Here is a 17,365-nt window from a genome sequence, read left to right as displayed (position 1 = left end):
CCTTGCTGGCACCCTCTGAATACAGTATGGGCAATTGGAGGAAGGTTTCATTTATGGAAGAGTGAATTTTCAGTCTTTTTTATGATCAAGAATTTAACATCACAAGCCGTGATTGCTGCCTTGCCGGGGGTCGGGCTGGATGACCCTCAGGGTCCCTTCCGTAGATCGGATGCTCGCAAGAGAGAGAGAGAGAGTGTTGTCCGATTCAAATTAAATTTACATTTAAATTAGATTCAGAGGCAACGCAAACGTGGGCCAGCTTTCATTGGAAAGGCTGTGTCGGCGGCGAAGTAGCGCAAGCTTCTCCTGCCCCGCCTCGGCCAGCTGTCTTGTGTTTCCGGTTCTGCGGCCGCCCTTGCAAATGCACAATCAATTTGTGCATTTTGGGAGGGGCGAGCATGAGTTGTGTTTCTGGCACTGCATGCGCACGCATTCTTATTGGTGCAAGCATTCAAATAATGTTAATATTAATGTAAATATTAATATCAATAACAACTTAGCTAGATCTGGGGGGGCAAGGTGCCTCTGGCCAGGCATTAGCAGCTGATGTTCAGCCCGACTTCTGCTTTTGGGCGCAATTCAGATGCCACAGCGGAAGAAGAAACGGCTCTGCGGAAAGAAAGGGTGGTGCCTTGCACAATCATCACGAGGAGCTCCTGGCACGGAGGGATCTCGACTGAAATACACTCCAAGGAAGGGAGAGCCGGCAGAGACACTGAGAGGCATCTAGTCCACCCTTGGGCAAGGCAGAAATCCCCCTGTCAATCACATTTGGATCAGGGTTGGGCTAGATGACCCTGGAGCCCGTCCCTGTCTCTCACCCTAGCAGAGGGTTGGACTAGATGGCCAGCTCCTCCAATCAGATTCCTTTCTGGCCGTGGGTTGCACTAGATGACCCTGGAACCCTTCCCTGTCTCTCATCCTAGCAGGGGGTGGGACTAGATGGCCAGCTCCTCCAATCAGATTCCTTTCTGGCCGTGGGTTGCACTAGATGACCCTGGAAGCCTTCCCTGTCTCTCATCCTAGCAGGGGGTGTGGGACTAGATGTCCAGCTCCACCAATCAGATTCCTTCCTGGCCACGGGTTGGGCTGGATGACCACCCAGTATCCCTTCCAACCTTCTCATAGGGAAGACTCTCCTCTCCTTCCTTACCTTCTAAGTCCCGGACGGCAGAATCCGGGACCAGCAGCCGTGTGACACCGGAAGTTGCATCGACGTAACTTCCGGTGTCGCTTTGCCCTTCTATGGGCACCAAAAATGGCCGCCGCCGGCTTCGAAAGTCGCTTCTACGCATGTCAGTAAGTACGCCGACGCAACTTCCGGTGTCGCTCCGCCCACCGGAAGTTGTGTCTATGCACTTCCGGGCATGCGTAGATGTGACTTTTGAAGCCGGCGGCGGCCATTTTTGGTGCCCATAGAAGGGCAAATCGGAAAAAAAAGGCCGCCGGCAGGAGAAAATAACGGAGAAAAACGGGAGAAGAAGTGATACGGGGGACCACCGGGCGAATTAGGTAAAAACGGGGGTTTCCCAGGGAAAACGGGCTACTTGGCAGCTACGTCTCCTTCTCTCCCGCTGCAGATCCCAGACTGGTGGGCGATGGAGGGCCGCCGTTTCCGGCACGGGAGCTTCCATAGCAGCACCAGCGACGAGGACCTGGTGGAGGTCAGCGACGGCGGGACCCTCAGCTATTCCCTGGCAGGCGACGTGCCACCTCTGGACCAGGAAATGACGCCAGGTAAACAAAGAAATAATATATATATATATATCCGCCTCATTGGCATCCTCTCAATATTGACAACCGGAGGACGAGGTTTCTTTTTTTTGTGGTGCTAAATTTACAGAGTCGTTTTTACAGGCTGCGGACTCTTCCCCCCCCTCAAAGGTTTCAAATAGCTCGGATCGGTCCCGGGTGCGATTCCTGAATCGCAGGCGGTTGGACTAGATTACCTTTTGGACCCATAGCTGCCAAGTTCTCCCTTTTTTTTTTAAGGGAAATTCTCTTATGCTGAATAGGCTTCCTCGCAAGAAAAGGGAAAACTTGGCAGCTATGTTTGGACCCCCTCCTCCAGCTTTAATATCATACGATCCTATTATTCTATGCAGGCAGGAATCCAACGAAAGGCTTCGGCTTTTCTGGGCTGCCCTCCCCCGAAACATTTATTTTTAATCTCGTTTTTTTTTACATTTGTTTTTAAACTCCTCATCAATCATTTCCCAACCTCAGAAAGAAAAGTCCCGTGCAAATTTTCACACTTGATTTCCCCTCGGATGTTTTTGGCATTTTCCTCACCTTGCTTAAAGGTCAACCCGGCCTTCTCGACTTTGCTCTCCCGGGACTTTCCCCCTTCGACGCCATTCGCACTCGAGGCCCGTAATGGGACGGCTGGCAAGGGGGCTGCTGGTGGGATCTCAAACCCAGGCCTGTTGCCTCCTGAGCCAACAGATTTAATAAGAGGACACGAGGTGATGTATTGTGAATATACAGTATGTGAAAATTAATTAAAAAATCATTTAATTTTTTTTTCCTAATCATAGTGTTAGAAGAGACCCGGGTTGGATAAAAGCCCATGATTAAATAAATAAATATAATTAAATTAAATTAAATTAAATTCAAAAAATCAGATATATTTTTTTAAATAAAAAAACCCAGTAAATTTAATTGGATTTCTTTTTGGTTTAAAACAAAATGTTTTTAGAAGAAAAAATCTTTACAAAAAATTAAAAGTAAAACCATCCTCTTAATATTGACCATATTTTGGAAGAATACATTTTAAATCCTCTCCGCAGGTGTCCCCTCGTATGCCGGGAACGGGTTCGACGAAATAAGCCGGATGCGCGACTTCCTGGAAGAGCCGCTTCCTGGTGTCGGGACGTACGAAGATTTCAACACCATCGACTGGGTGCGAGAGAAATCCCGAGATCGAGACCGGCACCGCGAGGTGAGGTTCCTGGGTTCGAATCTAGGGGTTCGAGTCTTGGCAGGTGGATTTAGAATCATAGAATCCTAGAGTTGGAAGAGACCCCAAGGGCCATCCAGTCCAACCCCCTGCCGAGCAGGAAACACCATCAAAGCATTCCTGACAGATGGCTGCCCAGCCTCTGCTTAAAGACCTCCAAAGAAGGAGACTCCACTACACTCCTTGGCAGCAAATTCCACTGTTTAACAGCTCTTACTGTCAGGATTTAGCTCTCTTCCAATCAATTGAAATCCAGATTCGAATCCCATCAGGCTTGCGGTCCCCGTCTTTTCCCTATTTTGCGGAGAGATTCAACCTTGCTATCATTGATGTTTCGTTTAAATCCCAGTTCGAATCCCAATTTAAATCAACCAGACTTGATTTAAATCCTTTTTTCTTTTCTTTTTTTACGGAAAGATTCAACCCTGCTGGGATCCTCTTCATTTTGTTTTTTTACTGAAATCCCCATTCAAATCCCGATTTAAATCAGCCAGACTTGATTTAAATCCTTCTTCTTCTTTTTTTTACAGGCCTCCTTTTAATATTGACAATCGGAGGGAAGTTTCCTTTTTGGAAGAATAAAATCCTTTTTTCATGGGAACATCCCCTTCCACGGCATTTATTTGCCCACAAGCTTTGGGAAACGGGTTCGAATCGGGAGAAGAAAGAGCCCATTTTTTGGGACAGTTATTTTTAATCTTTATTTCCCCTGTTTTTCTCAATACTAGCCAATCTAATCCCTTTTTTCCCCCTCGCCTAGATCACCAACAGGAGCAAAGAGTCAACTTGTGCCCTCCTTCACAGCATCAGCGACGCCTTTTCGGGGTGGCTCCTCATGCTCCTCATTGGACTCTCGGCAGGTGAGAAAACGACAAACCAAAACGAGGAATAATGAAAATTAATATTATTTGTTGTTGTTTAGTAGTGTCCAATTATATTGCTACTAATAATATTATGGCAATAATAATATTATGGCTCCTCCTCATCCTGGAGATATTGGCAATCAGAGGAAGGCTTTTTTAAAAAGAATGACAATTTCTCTTTTTTACAGAAAGGTTCAACCTTGCCGGCATCCTCTTTTTACTGACAATGGGAGGAAGGGTTCAGTTTCGGAATAATAAAATCCCTTGCAGGCATCCTATTTACCGAACCCAAAGGGTGCTCATCAATGGCTCCTCTTCATCCTGGAGAGTAGTGACTAGTGGGGTGCCACAGGGTTCTGTCTTGGGCCCAGTCTTATTCAACATCTTGATCAATGACTTGGATGATGGGCTTGAGGGCATCCTGAGCAAGTTTGCAGATGATACCAAATTGGGAGGGGTGGCTAATACCCCAGAGGACAGGATCACACTTCAAAATGACCTTAACAGATTAGACAACTGGGCCAAAGCAAAGAAGATTAATTTTAACAAGGAGAAATGTAAGGTACTACACTTGGGCCAAAAAAATTAAAGGCAGAAATACAGGATGGGAGACAGCTGGCTTGAGAGCAGTACATGTGAAAAGGATCTAGGAGTCCTGGTAGACCACAAACTTGACATGAGTCAGCAGTGTGACGCAGCAGCTCAAAAAGCCAATGCAATTCTGGGCTGCATCAATAGGAGTATAGCGTCTAGATCAAGGGAAGTAATAGTACCACTGTATTCTGCTCTGGTCAGACCTCACCTGGAGTACTGTGTCCAGTTCTGGGCACCACAGTTCAAGAAGGATCCTGACAAGCTGGAACGTGTCCAGAGGAGGGCAACCAAAATGGCCAAAGGCCTGGAAATGATGCCTTATGAGGAACGGCTTAGGGAGGGAGCTGGGTATGTTTAGCCTGGAGAAGAGAAGGTTAAGGGGTGATATGATAGCCATGTTCAAATATATAAAAGGATGTCATATAGAGGAGGGTGAAAGGTTGGTTTTCTGCTGCTCCAGAGAAGCGGACACGGAGCAATGGATTCAAACTACAAGAAAGAAGATTCCACCTCAACATTAGGAAGAACTTCCTGACAGTAAGAGCTGTTCGGCAGTGGGATTTGCTGCCAAGGAGTGTGGTGGAGTCTCCTTCTTTAGAGGTCTTTAAGCAGAGGCTTGACAGGCAACTGTCAAGAATGCTTTGATGGTGTTTCCTGCTTGGCAGGGGGTTGGACTGGATGGCCCTTGTGGTCTCTTCCAACTCTATGATATTGGGGGGGGGAGAGGAGGAGGTGCACGTTCCCCCGGGGTCAGACACGGCCGCTCCCTACCCTCAGAGGAGACCTATCTGCGTGCTCTCCTTCCTCCTCCCTTCCTCCACTTTCTGTTGAGGTCATTCTGAAGTGTGATCCTGTCCTCTGGGGTATTAGGCCACCACTCCCAATTTGGTGTCATCTGCAAACTTGCTCAGGATGCCCTCAAGCCCATCATCCAAGTCATTGATAAAGATGTTGAATAAGACTGGGCCGAAGACAGAACCCTGTGGTTCTTCCCACTAGTCACTTCTCTCCAGGATGAGGAGGAGCCATTGATGAGCACCCTCAAGAGCATCAACCAAGAGTTATGGATCCATCGCCCACTCACCCAGCCGAGGGAGCCCGCCCTTCTCCTTCGCCCTCCCTATTTCTATTTCTCTCTCTGGTTACTTATTTTTTTACACACACACCCCCTCTTAATTCTTCTCCTTCCTGGGCTCCTGAGGAGGATACAGGGCTGGGAAATGCCTTCTTCCTTGGCGACTGAAGGGGCTGAAGAAAAGAAAGGAAAATAAAATAAAGGGGCTACTTTATTAACAACAGGCTCTGACAGAAGAAGCCGGACGGGCGGACAGCTGGAAAAACCCTACTCTTATTATTATACCATTTCATATTTTCGAGGGAAACAATAATAATAATAATAATAATTGGACTCTTGTCTAAGCACAAACAATGCAATGTGTCAATTTGCTTGTCTGTTCTGAGTGTCTGAAAATGAGCATCACTTTTAAGTTGACTTAGAAAGCCTCACCGCAACTTCTAATTGACGATAAAGAACAGAATCTACGTTACAATCTAACTCCCGCCCCTCCCCCCCCCGTCTGACACAGGAAAAGGAAAAGGCAAGATGCAAAATAATTTCACAATTTGCAGCAATTTTATTAAATAACAAATGATAATTGTTTCATTGAAAATTGGCAATGATTCATTGCAGGGTGTTTTTCAACTATTTCGTTGTTCCCACAAGGGGACAATGACAATAAACATATCTTATCTTATCTTAATTATTACCACGGCCATTTATCCGATGAAAATAGGGACGCCCCATTTCATTATTATAATTCATTTCATTTCTATACCGCTTTAAAATTTAAAGAAAAAAATCCATTATTATTATTATTATTATTATTATTATTATTATTATTTCTAAACCACTTTATATTTTCAGGGGGGAAGTCCATTATTACTGTTATTATGATTTCTATACTTCTTTATATTTCCGGGGGGACGACGGCACTATTATTATTATTATTATTATTATTATTATTATTATTACACCACCCTTCTGCCTGGGTCCATACCCTCCAACATTTCTCAAAACCCACAGCAACGCGTGGCCGGGTCAGCTCTCTGTGTGTGTGTGTGTGTGTGTGTGTGTTTGTGTGTATACACAGTATGTGGGTGTTTTTTTTAAAAAAATAAATGAATCAAAATACACAGGGGCCTTGGCTGGCTTGATTGACATTTCCGCCCATTGGCTGACGGACCTGAAGGAAGGCGTGTGCCTCAACGGCTTTTGGTACAACCACGAACATTGCTGCTGGAACTCCCGAAATATCACCTTCCAGGACCGGGACAAATGTCCGGAGTGGCGGACGTGGGCGGAGCTTCTGACCAGCAAGGAGGACGGAGTGAGTGGCTGCCCCCCCCGAACGTCCCCTGAAAGAATCGCAAGTGAAATCACAATTTCATAGAATCATAGAATCATAGAGTTGGAAGAGACCGCAAGGGTCATCCAGTCCAACCCCCTGCCAAGCAGGAAACACCACCAAAGCATTCTTGACATATGTTTGTCGAGCCTCTGCCTAAAGACCTCCAAAGGAGGAGACTCCACCACACTTCTTGGCAGCAAATCCCACTGCTGAACAGCTCTTACTGTCAGGAAGTTCTTCCTCATGTTGAGGTGGACCACGTCATCGCTTGCCTGCCCCCCCCCCCTAGTTTTGATCCCGGGTACGCCCATGCGGATCCAGGATTGTTCATAGAATCATAGAGTTGGAAGAGACCACAAGGGCCATCCAGTCCAACCCCCTGCCAAGCAGGAAACACCATCAAAGCATTCTTGACATATGGCTTTCAAGCCTCTGCTTAAAGACCTCCAAAGAAGGAGACTCCACCACACTCCTTGGCAGCAAATCCCACTGTCGAACAGCTCTTACTGTCAGGAAGTTCTTCCTAATGTTGAGGTGGAATCTTCTTTCTTGAAGTTTGAATCCATTGCTCCGTGTCCGCTTCTCTGGAGCAACAGAAAACAACCTTTCACCCTCCTCTATATGACATCCTTTGATATATTTGAACATGGCTATCATATCACCCCTCAACCTTCTCTTCTCCAGGCTAAACATGCCCAGCTCCCTAAGCCGTTCCTCATTAGGCATCGTTTCCAGGCCTTTGACCATTTTGGTTGCCCTCCTCTGGACACGTTGGAGGGCAACCAAAATTTCAAGATTTAAATCATGATCCGGATCACGATTCCAACCACGATTTCACTCACAATTTAAAGATGGCGAATCGTGGTCCCAATCCCGATTTCTGCTGAGGTTTCATCTACGATTTCATCCCCGATTTAAAGATTTGAATCAGGATTTCAATGGTGATTTCTATCGTAATGGAAATCCCTCGTTCATCAGACGGTGTTTCCATCCTTTCTTTATGGGAAGATTCAGCCTTGCTACCATCCTCTTAGTCAGTGTTTCCCAACCGTGTGCCTCCAGCTGTTTTCGGACTACAATTCCCATCATTCCTGACCACTGGTCTTGCTAGCTAGGGATGATGGGAGTTGTAGTCCCAAAACATCTGGAGGCACAAGGTCGGGAAACACTGCTCTTAATATAGACCAGGTACCCCCAAACTGCGGCCCTCCAGATGTTTTGGCCTACAACTCCCATGATCCCTAGCTAACAGGACCAGTGGCCGGGGAAGATGAGAATTGTAGTCCAAAACATCTGGAGGGCCGAAGTTTGGGGATGCCTGATATAGACGGTATCGTTATCGGAAGAATAAATTTCCAGAGCAGGGTGGATTTAATTTAATTTAATTTAAATATTTTATTTAATAGTTATTTTATCATATGTTTTTCATTATAATATTATATTACATAATATATTATATTAATAATATACACTTTATAATGTTTTATAATATTATATATATTAATTTTACATATTTACTTTGATTTAGATCCAATCTATTAGATTGAATAATGACGGGAACCCCTCGTCCTACATTCACCCTCTTCCCCCCCCCTTAAAAAGATGACTTCCAGCCAACCCTTTGCTTTGGTCTAGGCATCCCCAAACTTCGGCCCTCCAGATGTTTTGGACTACATTTCCCATCTTCCAAGACCACTGGTCCTGTTAGCTAGGGATCATGGGAGTTGTAGGCCAAAACATCTGGAGGGCCGCAGTTTGGGGATGTCTGCTCTGGTCTGTCTTCAATCTTGTATCTTTGTACATACTTTCTCCTCTATTTCCCATTTATTCACTTTTATTTTATGCCTTTTATACATCCGCTAGGAGATTGGTTTTTTCAATTTGATTTTTTTGATATTGTTTAAACCTATGTAGAAATGTCATTAATTTTTCCCCCAGTTTTTTTGCCTTGTGTGTGTGTTTTTTTTTGTATGTATGAGAAATTTATATGCGTTCTGTGTTTAATTTAATTTAAGTTTGAAGACAAATATGATTTATTATGTTTTTTATATGTATTTAAGTTTAAGGTGTAGGTTTATGTATTGTTATTTCTTTCTGATTTTTGTTTTGGTTTATTTATTTGGTTATCATTATTCCGTTATATTGGTGATGATTTTGTTATTATTTGCTATTGTTTCTTCTTTAATAATTTGTTTATTTATATGTAAGTATGTGTGGGTGTTTTTTTATGTATATTTCATGTAAATTATTATGCTAACAAAGTTATTTTTAATTTAAAATTTTTTTTAAAGGAAACCCCTCACCCTTTAGATTTTATTTAAATCCTTCCTTTACTGAAAGAGTCAGCCTTTCTGTCATCGTCTTAATATAGACTTTCAGAGAGGGGGGATTTTATTGAATTTTGTTTTACTTTATTTATCTTATAATATTTTATAATATGTAAATACATATTATAATATGCATTTATAATATGTGTCACAGACGCGGTAGTGGCTACTCTAGAGTAACGACTCCTCCAGGCGTTGTCTTTTCATTCTTTTATTTAGTGCTGATTATTTACAGTGCAGAGCAGTACTATGTACATGTTGTCAGGGGTCAGAACCTCCGAATGGAGATTCGCGCGTTTTCCTCCAGCAAAGAAGTCTAGGGATACTAAATCTCCACCCCCGTCGTTTCCTTCTCAGTTCCGGGGGCGGTGGGACTGGTCTTCTTCCCTTGCCTCCAACTTCCCTTCCCACACTACCTTGCCTGAGCCTCGGTCACCACTTCCTGAATCTCCGCTGGAGATATCTCCCTCCCCACTTGCACTCCCGCTGGGTGATGAGCTGCTGCTTAAGATGGGAGGGACCTGCCTGTAAGTTCTGTCCCTCACATCCACCCCCCTCCAGGCTCCCCTCCCCCCCTCCCTGAGGGCTCAGAGAGAGCCGGGGACGACTAGAAACCAATGAAGTCCGTGGCATCGGAGCTGGTGGGGGTGAAAATTTCCCCCCAATCCTGGGAATGCCCCCCTTCTCCCTGTGAGGACGGAAAGCCCAAAAAGTCCGTGGCGTCAGAGCTGGTGGGAGTGAAAATCTGTCCCCAGTCCTCTACTGACTCCAACGTTCCAGCCTCCTGGTAAAACCATACTTCCTCTTCTGGTTCCTCAAAACCTGCTTCCCATCTCCATGGGGATCTGCTCTCGGATTCCCCTCCTGAGGGTTCCTCCCCCTCCCCTCCCCTGTCCCTTTGCCAGGGCTTGGGCTTGTGAGGGAAGAGAGTGTGGAACTCTTCCACTAAGAATTCCTCTTGTATCTCTGTGGCCGGCACCCACTCGTTTTGGGACGGCAGAGTGTCTTCCCACGCCAGGAGATACTCCAGCCCTCTTTCCCCCCACCTGGAATCCAGAATTTCCGTGGCCTCATTGAGTTGCTGCGCGCCTCCCCGTTCCTCCCCACCCTCTGTGGGCTGGTTGCTGTCGGTGAACCTGGTGCTTTCCTTATAGGGCGACAGCAACGACCTATGGAACACTGGGTGTACCCTCATGGATTCCGGTAACTCCAGCCTGAAAGCCACCGGATTGACCTGCTGTGTGACCTTAAAGGGTCCCAAACATCTGGGCGCTAACTTCTTGCACCTCCCCCTGGTTGGAAGCCCCTCTGAGGACAGCCACACCCTGTCCCCCACCCTGATGACCTCCCCTGGTCTCCAATGGCGATCCGCCCCCTCCTTGTACGCCGCCTTGGCCCTTTCCATTTTTTTTAAAAAAATATTTTTATTAATTTTCCAATTAAAACCAATTATATCACATTCAATATTTCAAATTATACACATATATATATCAATCAAACCGAATGTTATGCCAAATCATCTAAAGAATTTTTTATTTGGGTTCCCATGCTTCAAGAAATTGGGAATTCCTCGCAACTGTCCACTGCCGTCTTTTTTCTAAAGTTCAAATCGTCCTCCAAGTTCATAATAATCCAGATCTTCCCCTTACAGTCACATAGATGTTTTCCACTTTCATCCGATTGTTTCCCAGCTGCTGAGATAAATATCAAACAAAGTTTCACAGATGTTCTTTCTCCTGTGTGAGTTAATCAGTCCAGCCTCCCCATAAATCTTCTTAATGGAGCTCCCTGTTGCGTCGAAGCAGCACGAAGCAGCGCCATCTTAAAAAGCTCAAATCACTTTCGTTTCCTCTCATAGCCATGAAGATTTACGATCATTATAGAATTTACAGCTTTTCCAGGCAGGAGACCCAAACATCAAACCATAAACTCTTGGTAAATTAATGGATCTCCTTGCCCTATAGCTGAACTTAGCTTCAGGTCGCTGCTCCAATTTAAAGTGCGTCACAGCTCATAAATCCTCCGAACGCGTCCAGAACTCCTTCCGTCCGACTAGGGGGGGGGGGCTTTTCTCATCGGCAACTCCACATCTTTAAAAAATATGCTCAGTAACAACAGTTATAAAGTTCAACTCACACAGTCTTTTGCTTCTCTTTCACTCCAAACAAGCCAGGACATCGCGTCCGGGAAGGTACGAGGCAACAATATGAAGAAAAAAAATAAAAACTCACTTCCCTTATCGCTCCGTCCCCATCAATCCTTCTTCCAGATGCTGTACAATCTTTGACTCCTCTCCCTCAGCAGCATAAATTTCTCAGCAGTAAACAGCGCTTCTTCCCCTCCTTCTGAAGTATGTCCATAGATTTAAGCCTAATTATCTTCTTTAACCATGGAAATCCCCGCCATGCAGATTAGCGTCCGGGAGTCCTGGCCCTCGTAAGTGCTCAGCCCAAGCTCCCCCCACTCCAAAAACAGTCGGAGTGGGTCTGGGGGCATCGCGGGCCAGCGGCCCCTCTCCGTAACCCCCGGAGAGGGTAGGGGGTTGCCATTTACTCCCCTAGCAACCGCCAAATTCCTTACGAAGGTCAGAGAGATGGAAAACAGGTCCGCCATTCCTGCAGGCGGAAACCGGAACCCGCCTTGGCCCTTTCCAAGTGTTCTCTGAGTTGCTGGTGCACCGTCTCCAGTTCCTCCGCCCAATCCTCAGCTGCGGGACCCTCCTCCTCCTCCCATTCCCTCTCCGGGAACGATCTGAGGTCCCGCCCATAGTTGGCCTTGAAGGGCGACACCCCTGTGGAGACGTGCACTGCATTGTTGTAGGCAAACTCCGCCATCGGCAGGCGATCTACCCAGTCTGTTTGTCGCTGGCTGACACAACACCTCAGGTACTGCTGAAGAATCGCATTGGCCCGCTCCACCTGTCCGTTGGTCTGTGGGTGTCTTGCCGTGGAGAGGCTGACCTCCACCTGCAGGAGGTTCATGAGCCTGCACCAGAACCTGGAAACAAATTGGCGCCCCCTATCTGATATAACCCTCAAGGGCAATCCGTGCAACCGAAAAACATGGTCCACGAACAGTTTGGCAGTCTCTTCCGCCGAGACAGCCCTCGCACAAGGTATGAATTGGCACATTTTGGTGAAAAGGTCCACCACCACCAACACTGCCGTCTTGCCCCTGGAGGAAGGCAGGTCGGTGATGAAGTCCATGGAGAGGACCTCCCACGGCTTGTGGGGGGGTGGGCAGGGGTTCCAGTAGCCCTGCCGGCGCTGCTCTGACCACCTTGGCCCTCTGGCAGGCATCACAGCCTCTCACGTAATCCTGACTGTCCTCCCTCACCCCTGGCCACCAAAAGTGTCTCATGACTAAGTGCGTGGTTTTGTCCCTACCAAAGTGGCCGGCCGTCGGGTTGTCATGCATCTGCTTGAGGACCTTACCTCTGAGCTGGGTGGTGGGCAGGTATAGGGCTCCCTTATAAAAGAGTAGCCCCCTACGTTCTTCAAAGTCCTTCGCTTGCCCCCTCCCCCCTTGTAGTTCTCTGAAGATGCGGGTGGCGAACTCATCCCCTGCAGTCAGGGCTGTGAGTTCTGCCTCACTCACTACTGCTGCCGCACATGTCCATGCCGATGGGGGAAAAATGTGCCGAGGTGCTGGTGGCAACTCCTCCTCCATGTACTCCGGCTTGCGGGAGAGGGCATCCGCCCTGACGTTCTGCTCCCCCGGTATGTAGTGGATGGAGAAGTTGAAGTGCGAGAAGAACTCTGCCCACCGTATCTGCCGCTGGTTGAGCACCCTGGCAGTTCTCCAGAACTCCAGGTTCTTATGGTCCGTGCACACCTGGATGGGGTGCTTTGCGCCCACCAGGAAGTGTCTCCAGTGTTTAAACGCAGAGTGTATTGCCAAACGTTCCTTGTCGAAAACCGTGTAGTTGCGCTCGGGCTGGCTCAGCTTCCTGGAGAAAAAGGCACAGGGTCTCCACTCTCTGTTGGCATCCAGTTGCAGTAGGATCGCGCCTACAGCTCTGTCAGAAGCGTCAGTCTCGACGCGCAGGGGTGCATCCTGCACCACGTGGAACAAGTTCTGGTCTGAGGCGAACACTCTCTTGAGGCCCTCGAACGCTGCTTGCACCTCTGGTGTCCACCTGAACTTCTGCTTGCCTCTCAGGCAGTCTGTGATGGGAGCCGTGATGCGGGAGAAATTCTTGATGAACTTACTGTAGAAGTTGGCAAAGCCCAGTAGGCGTTGGGCATCCTTGCGAGTCCTGGGGCTGTGCCAGTCCAGGATGGCCTGCACCTTGTCCTTGTCCATCGCTAGCCCCTTGTCGGACAGCTTGTAGCCCAGGAAGTCCACCTCCTTGGTGTGAAACCTGCATTTCTCCAGCTTCACATACAGGTGGTGCTCCTTCAGGCGCTGCAAGACCTCCCTGACATCCTTCACATGCTGCACGGGGTCATTGGAGTAAATAAGGATGTCATCTAAAAAGACCAAACAGTTCTTGAAGAGGAGGGACCCCAGGACGTGGTGCATGAAGGCCTGGAAGCAAGCTGAGCCCCCTTGCAAACCAAAGGGCATCACCAGATATTCAAAAGAACCCAGAGGCGTGAACATCGTGATTTTCCACTCATCGCCTTCCCGTATCCTGATCAAGTTGTACGCCCCCCGCAGGTTGAGCTTGGTAAAGATCTTGCCCCTGCGTGCCGCTGTCAGCAGATCGTCCACTCTGGGCATTGGGAAGGCCACCGGTTCCGTCATACTGTTCAGCCGTCTGAAGTCCACCTCCAGGCGGCGCTGTGACGTGTCCTTTTTGTCCACCCAGAAGACTGGGCTGCCCCCTGCTGCCTTGCTTTCTCTGATGAACCCCCTCTTGAGGTTCTTGTCGATGAACGCACGCAGATCCTCCAGTTCCTAATCCGACATGGAGTACAGCTTGGCTGGGGGTAGCGTGGCCCCTGGCACCAGGTTGATCTGACAGTCAAACGACCTGTGCGGGGGCAGGTGGTCGGACTCTGCTTCGCTAAAGACCTCCTGCAGGTCCCAATACGGTTTGGGGATTGCCTCCCCCCCCTTGACGTGCATGGTGGCCACCGTGGCTATCGGCGGCCCCTCCCCTGGTTGGCGTTGCATGCAGTGTTCCAGACAAAAGTCAGACCCAAACGTGAGGCATCTCTGGTGCCAACTGATGGATGGGTCGTGGCGTGCCAGCCAGCTCATTCCCAGCACGATGGGGGGGGGGTCTGAGATGGTGGTGACATTGAATGCTAGCGTCTCTGAGTGCCTTCCCACCGTCATTCTCATGGGGGGGGTTGGTGGGTGATGGCCCCTCCCAGCAACTCCCTGCCATCAATGGTGGAGGCGTGCAGGGGAAAGTCCAGCTGCAGAAGTTGGATTTGGTGTGCTTCTGCAAATCCCCTCGAAAAAAAGTTGGCAGACGCTCTGCTGTCAATTAGACCTAAAACCGTCAGGGGGTACCCATTAGGTAGTGTCAGAGTCACTTCTAGAACCACCCCTGCTCTGGGGGGGGTGGGCTGGCGGTGCTCCGCTGTGCACGGGTGGGCGGGTTGGGACTGTCATTCGTTGCTAGCGCCTGGCTGCTGCCCCTTGTCTCCTGCAGCCAGGCTGTCTCGTTTCCCTGCGTTTGCGCTGACTCAGTTGGGGAGGGCACGACCGTTCCCGCCTTCCCTTGCCATTCCCTGCGGTGGGGGCAACTTCTGATGAGGGGGCTGGGGGAGTTGCAGAAGAAGCAGTTCCCGCCCCTTCCCTCCTTGCGTCGTGGCGCCGCTGGGGTTTGAAAAGCCCCCGCGCGCGCTCCATCAATTTGCATGGGTTCCGGATCTGGGACGGCCCTGGCCGGGACTTGGGGTGGGGCTTGGAGCGGGGGCTGGTGATGCTGCCTCTCCTGCGAGCGTGAGAACCAAGGTCGAGCTGCGCGCGTCGCCTGTTTGTCGTTCCACCGTGATTCTTGCCTCACTCCCACCGCTAATGCTGCTTTACTCAATTGATCCATGTTTTGTGGCTTTGGCCCCCTCGAGAGTTCATCCTTCACGTCTGCATGCAAACCCAGGTAGAAGGCAGACTGCACTGGGTCACTATGTAGATCCCACCCAAGTTTGTGAACCAGCATGGTAAACTTCGCCCAGTATTCTCTGACCGTCATTTCCCCCTGCGTCAAATTGTGAAGCTCCTCCTTAGTCGCCTCCATCTCACTGTCGCTAGCATGCATTACTTTTAAGGCTTCTAAGAACAATTTTACATTCTTCATGCATGGATTTTTTAACGCGATTAACGGCCTGACCCATTCTCTTGCGGCCCCCGTCAAGTGTTCCACGATATAAGAGACTCTGTGCGCATCATCCGGAAACTCAGCGTCATGCAGTTCCAGTGCATAGTTGATTTCAGTCTCAAATCCTAGATACTCTTTGGGGTCTCCGTTAAACTTTGTCACTAGGGCTTGCCCCCTCCGCACTGGTAGTATCTGTGGCTGGGGCGCCCCCCCACCTCTCGCTGCTTTCTCCGCATCCAATTTGGTTTGCAGATCTGCCACTATGGCCCTCAGCTGCCTCTCAGTTTCGTCTTTCGCTCTCACCTGCTCCACTGCTTTCTGTAGCTCCTCCTGCATTCTGCGCGATTCCTCTTTGGCGACGTTCAATTGCTGCTGGGCCTGCGCTGCCAGGTTCTGCAACTCCTGCTGCGCCTTCTCGGCCTCCTGCCGCCAGCGGTCCACCTCCTGCTGCGCACTCATCGCGGCAACTCCAAAGTAGCCAGAAAGATTTGGAGGTTGCTGTCACAGACGCGGTAGTGGCTACTCTAGAGTAACGACTCCTCCAGGCGTTGTCTTTTCATTCTTTTATTTAGTGCTGATTATTTACAGTGCAGAGCAGTACTATGTACATGTTGTCAGTTAGGGGTCAGAACCTCCGAATGGAGATTCGCGCGTTTTCCTCCAGCAAAGAAGTCTAGGGATACTGAATCTCCACCCCCGTCGTTTCCTTCTCAGTTCCGGGGGCGGTGGGACTGGTCTTCTTCCCTTGCCTCCCACTTCCCTTCCCACACTGGGCATGGGCTCCGCTACCTTGCCTGAGCCTCGGTCACCACTTCCTGAATCTCCGCTGGAGATATCTCCCTCCCCACTCGCACTCCCGCTGGGTGATGAGCTGCTGCTTAAGATGGGAGGGACCTGTCTGTAAGTTCTGTCCCTCACAATATGTATTTATTATTATATTAATATTAATATTACATATTTGATTTGAGTTGATTTAGTTCAGGCATCCCCAAACTTCGGCCCTCCAGATGTTTTGGACTACAATTCCCATCTTCCCCGGCCTCTGGTCCTGTTAGCTAGGGATCATGGGAGTTGTAGGCCAAAACATCTGGAGGGCCATAGTTTGGGGGTGCCTGGGTTAGAGTGCTGGATTAGGCCCTTGAGCAGGCACCCCCAAACTTCGGCCCTCCAGATGTTTTGGACTACAATTCCCATCATCCCTGACCACTGGTCCTCTTAGCTAGGGATCATGGGAGTTGTAGGCCAAAACATCTGGAGGGCCGCAGTTTGGGGATGCCTGATTTAGTTTATAATATTTATTTTATCATGTTATATATTATATTATATGAAATTTATATAATACATTTTATAATATTATAAATATTAATTATGAATATTAAATTTTATTCCAATCCAATCGATAGAAATCATGATTGAAATCCCTTGTCAGTCAGACTTGATCAGGCACCCCCAAACTTCGGCCCTCCAGATGTTTTGGACTACAATTCCCATCATCCCTGACCACTGGTCCTGTTAGCTAGGGATCATGGGAGTTGTAGGCCAAAACATCTGGAGGGCCGCAGTTTGGGGGTGCCTGGATTTGATGGAGATCATCTCCTTACTGAAAGGTTCAACCTTGCTGGCCTATGTTTTTATATCTTTAAAGAAAATAAATTTTTTATCCCCCCCGATTTTAAGGGCGCCCTGACCTACTGCCTCAACTACTTCATCTACACCGCCTGGGCGCTGATCTTCTCGCTCCTGGCTGTGCTTCTCGTTCGCGGTTTTGCACCCTACGCCTGCGGTTCGGGGATCCCCGAGGTAAGGCCCGCTTTGTTTATTGATTTCTTTCCAATGAATAAAACCCACCTTTTCTCAAATTCAAAAATAGATATATTGATTGGGGCGACTTCACACGGGCTCGATTTCCGGCTGCTGGGATTTCATCCCCCCCTCCT

At 48.4% G+C, this 17,365-nt stretch overlaps 1 protein-coding gene across 1 annotated transcript in view; it reads left to right on the top strand.

Annotated features, from left to right (window-relative positions):
* The window catches only part of LOC118078628 (H(+)/Cl(-) exchange transporter 5), a 42,594-nt gene that overhangs the window by 1,088 nt on the left and 24,141 nt on the right, over positions 1–17,365 (top strand). Inside the window, exons 2-6 of the mRNA XM_060270626.1 lie at positions 1,581–1,737; positions 2,790–2,941; positions 3,720–3,819; positions 6,613–6,803; positions 17,106–17,228. Of these exons, the coding sequence (XP_060126609.1) occupies positions 1,599–1,737; positions 2,790–2,941; positions 3,720–3,819; positions 6,613–6,803; positions 17,106–17,228 (705 nt within the window). The 5' untranslated portion in view covers positions 1,581–1,598. The remainder of the gene's footprint in view (positions 1–1,580; positions 1,738–2,789; positions 2,942–3,719; positions 3,820–6,612; positions 6,804–17,105; positions 17,229–17,365) is intronic.

This window comes from Zootoca vivipara, chromosome Z (assembly GCF_963506605.1).
Source record: "Zootoca vivipara chromosome Z, rZooViv1.1, whole genome shotgun sequence".
In the NCBI taxonomy this organism is placed as follows: Eukaryota; Metazoa; Chordata; class Lepidosauria; order Squamata; family Lacertidae; genus Zootoca; species Zootoca vivipara.
This window is presented reverse-complemented; position numbering and strand designations above follow the sequence as displayed.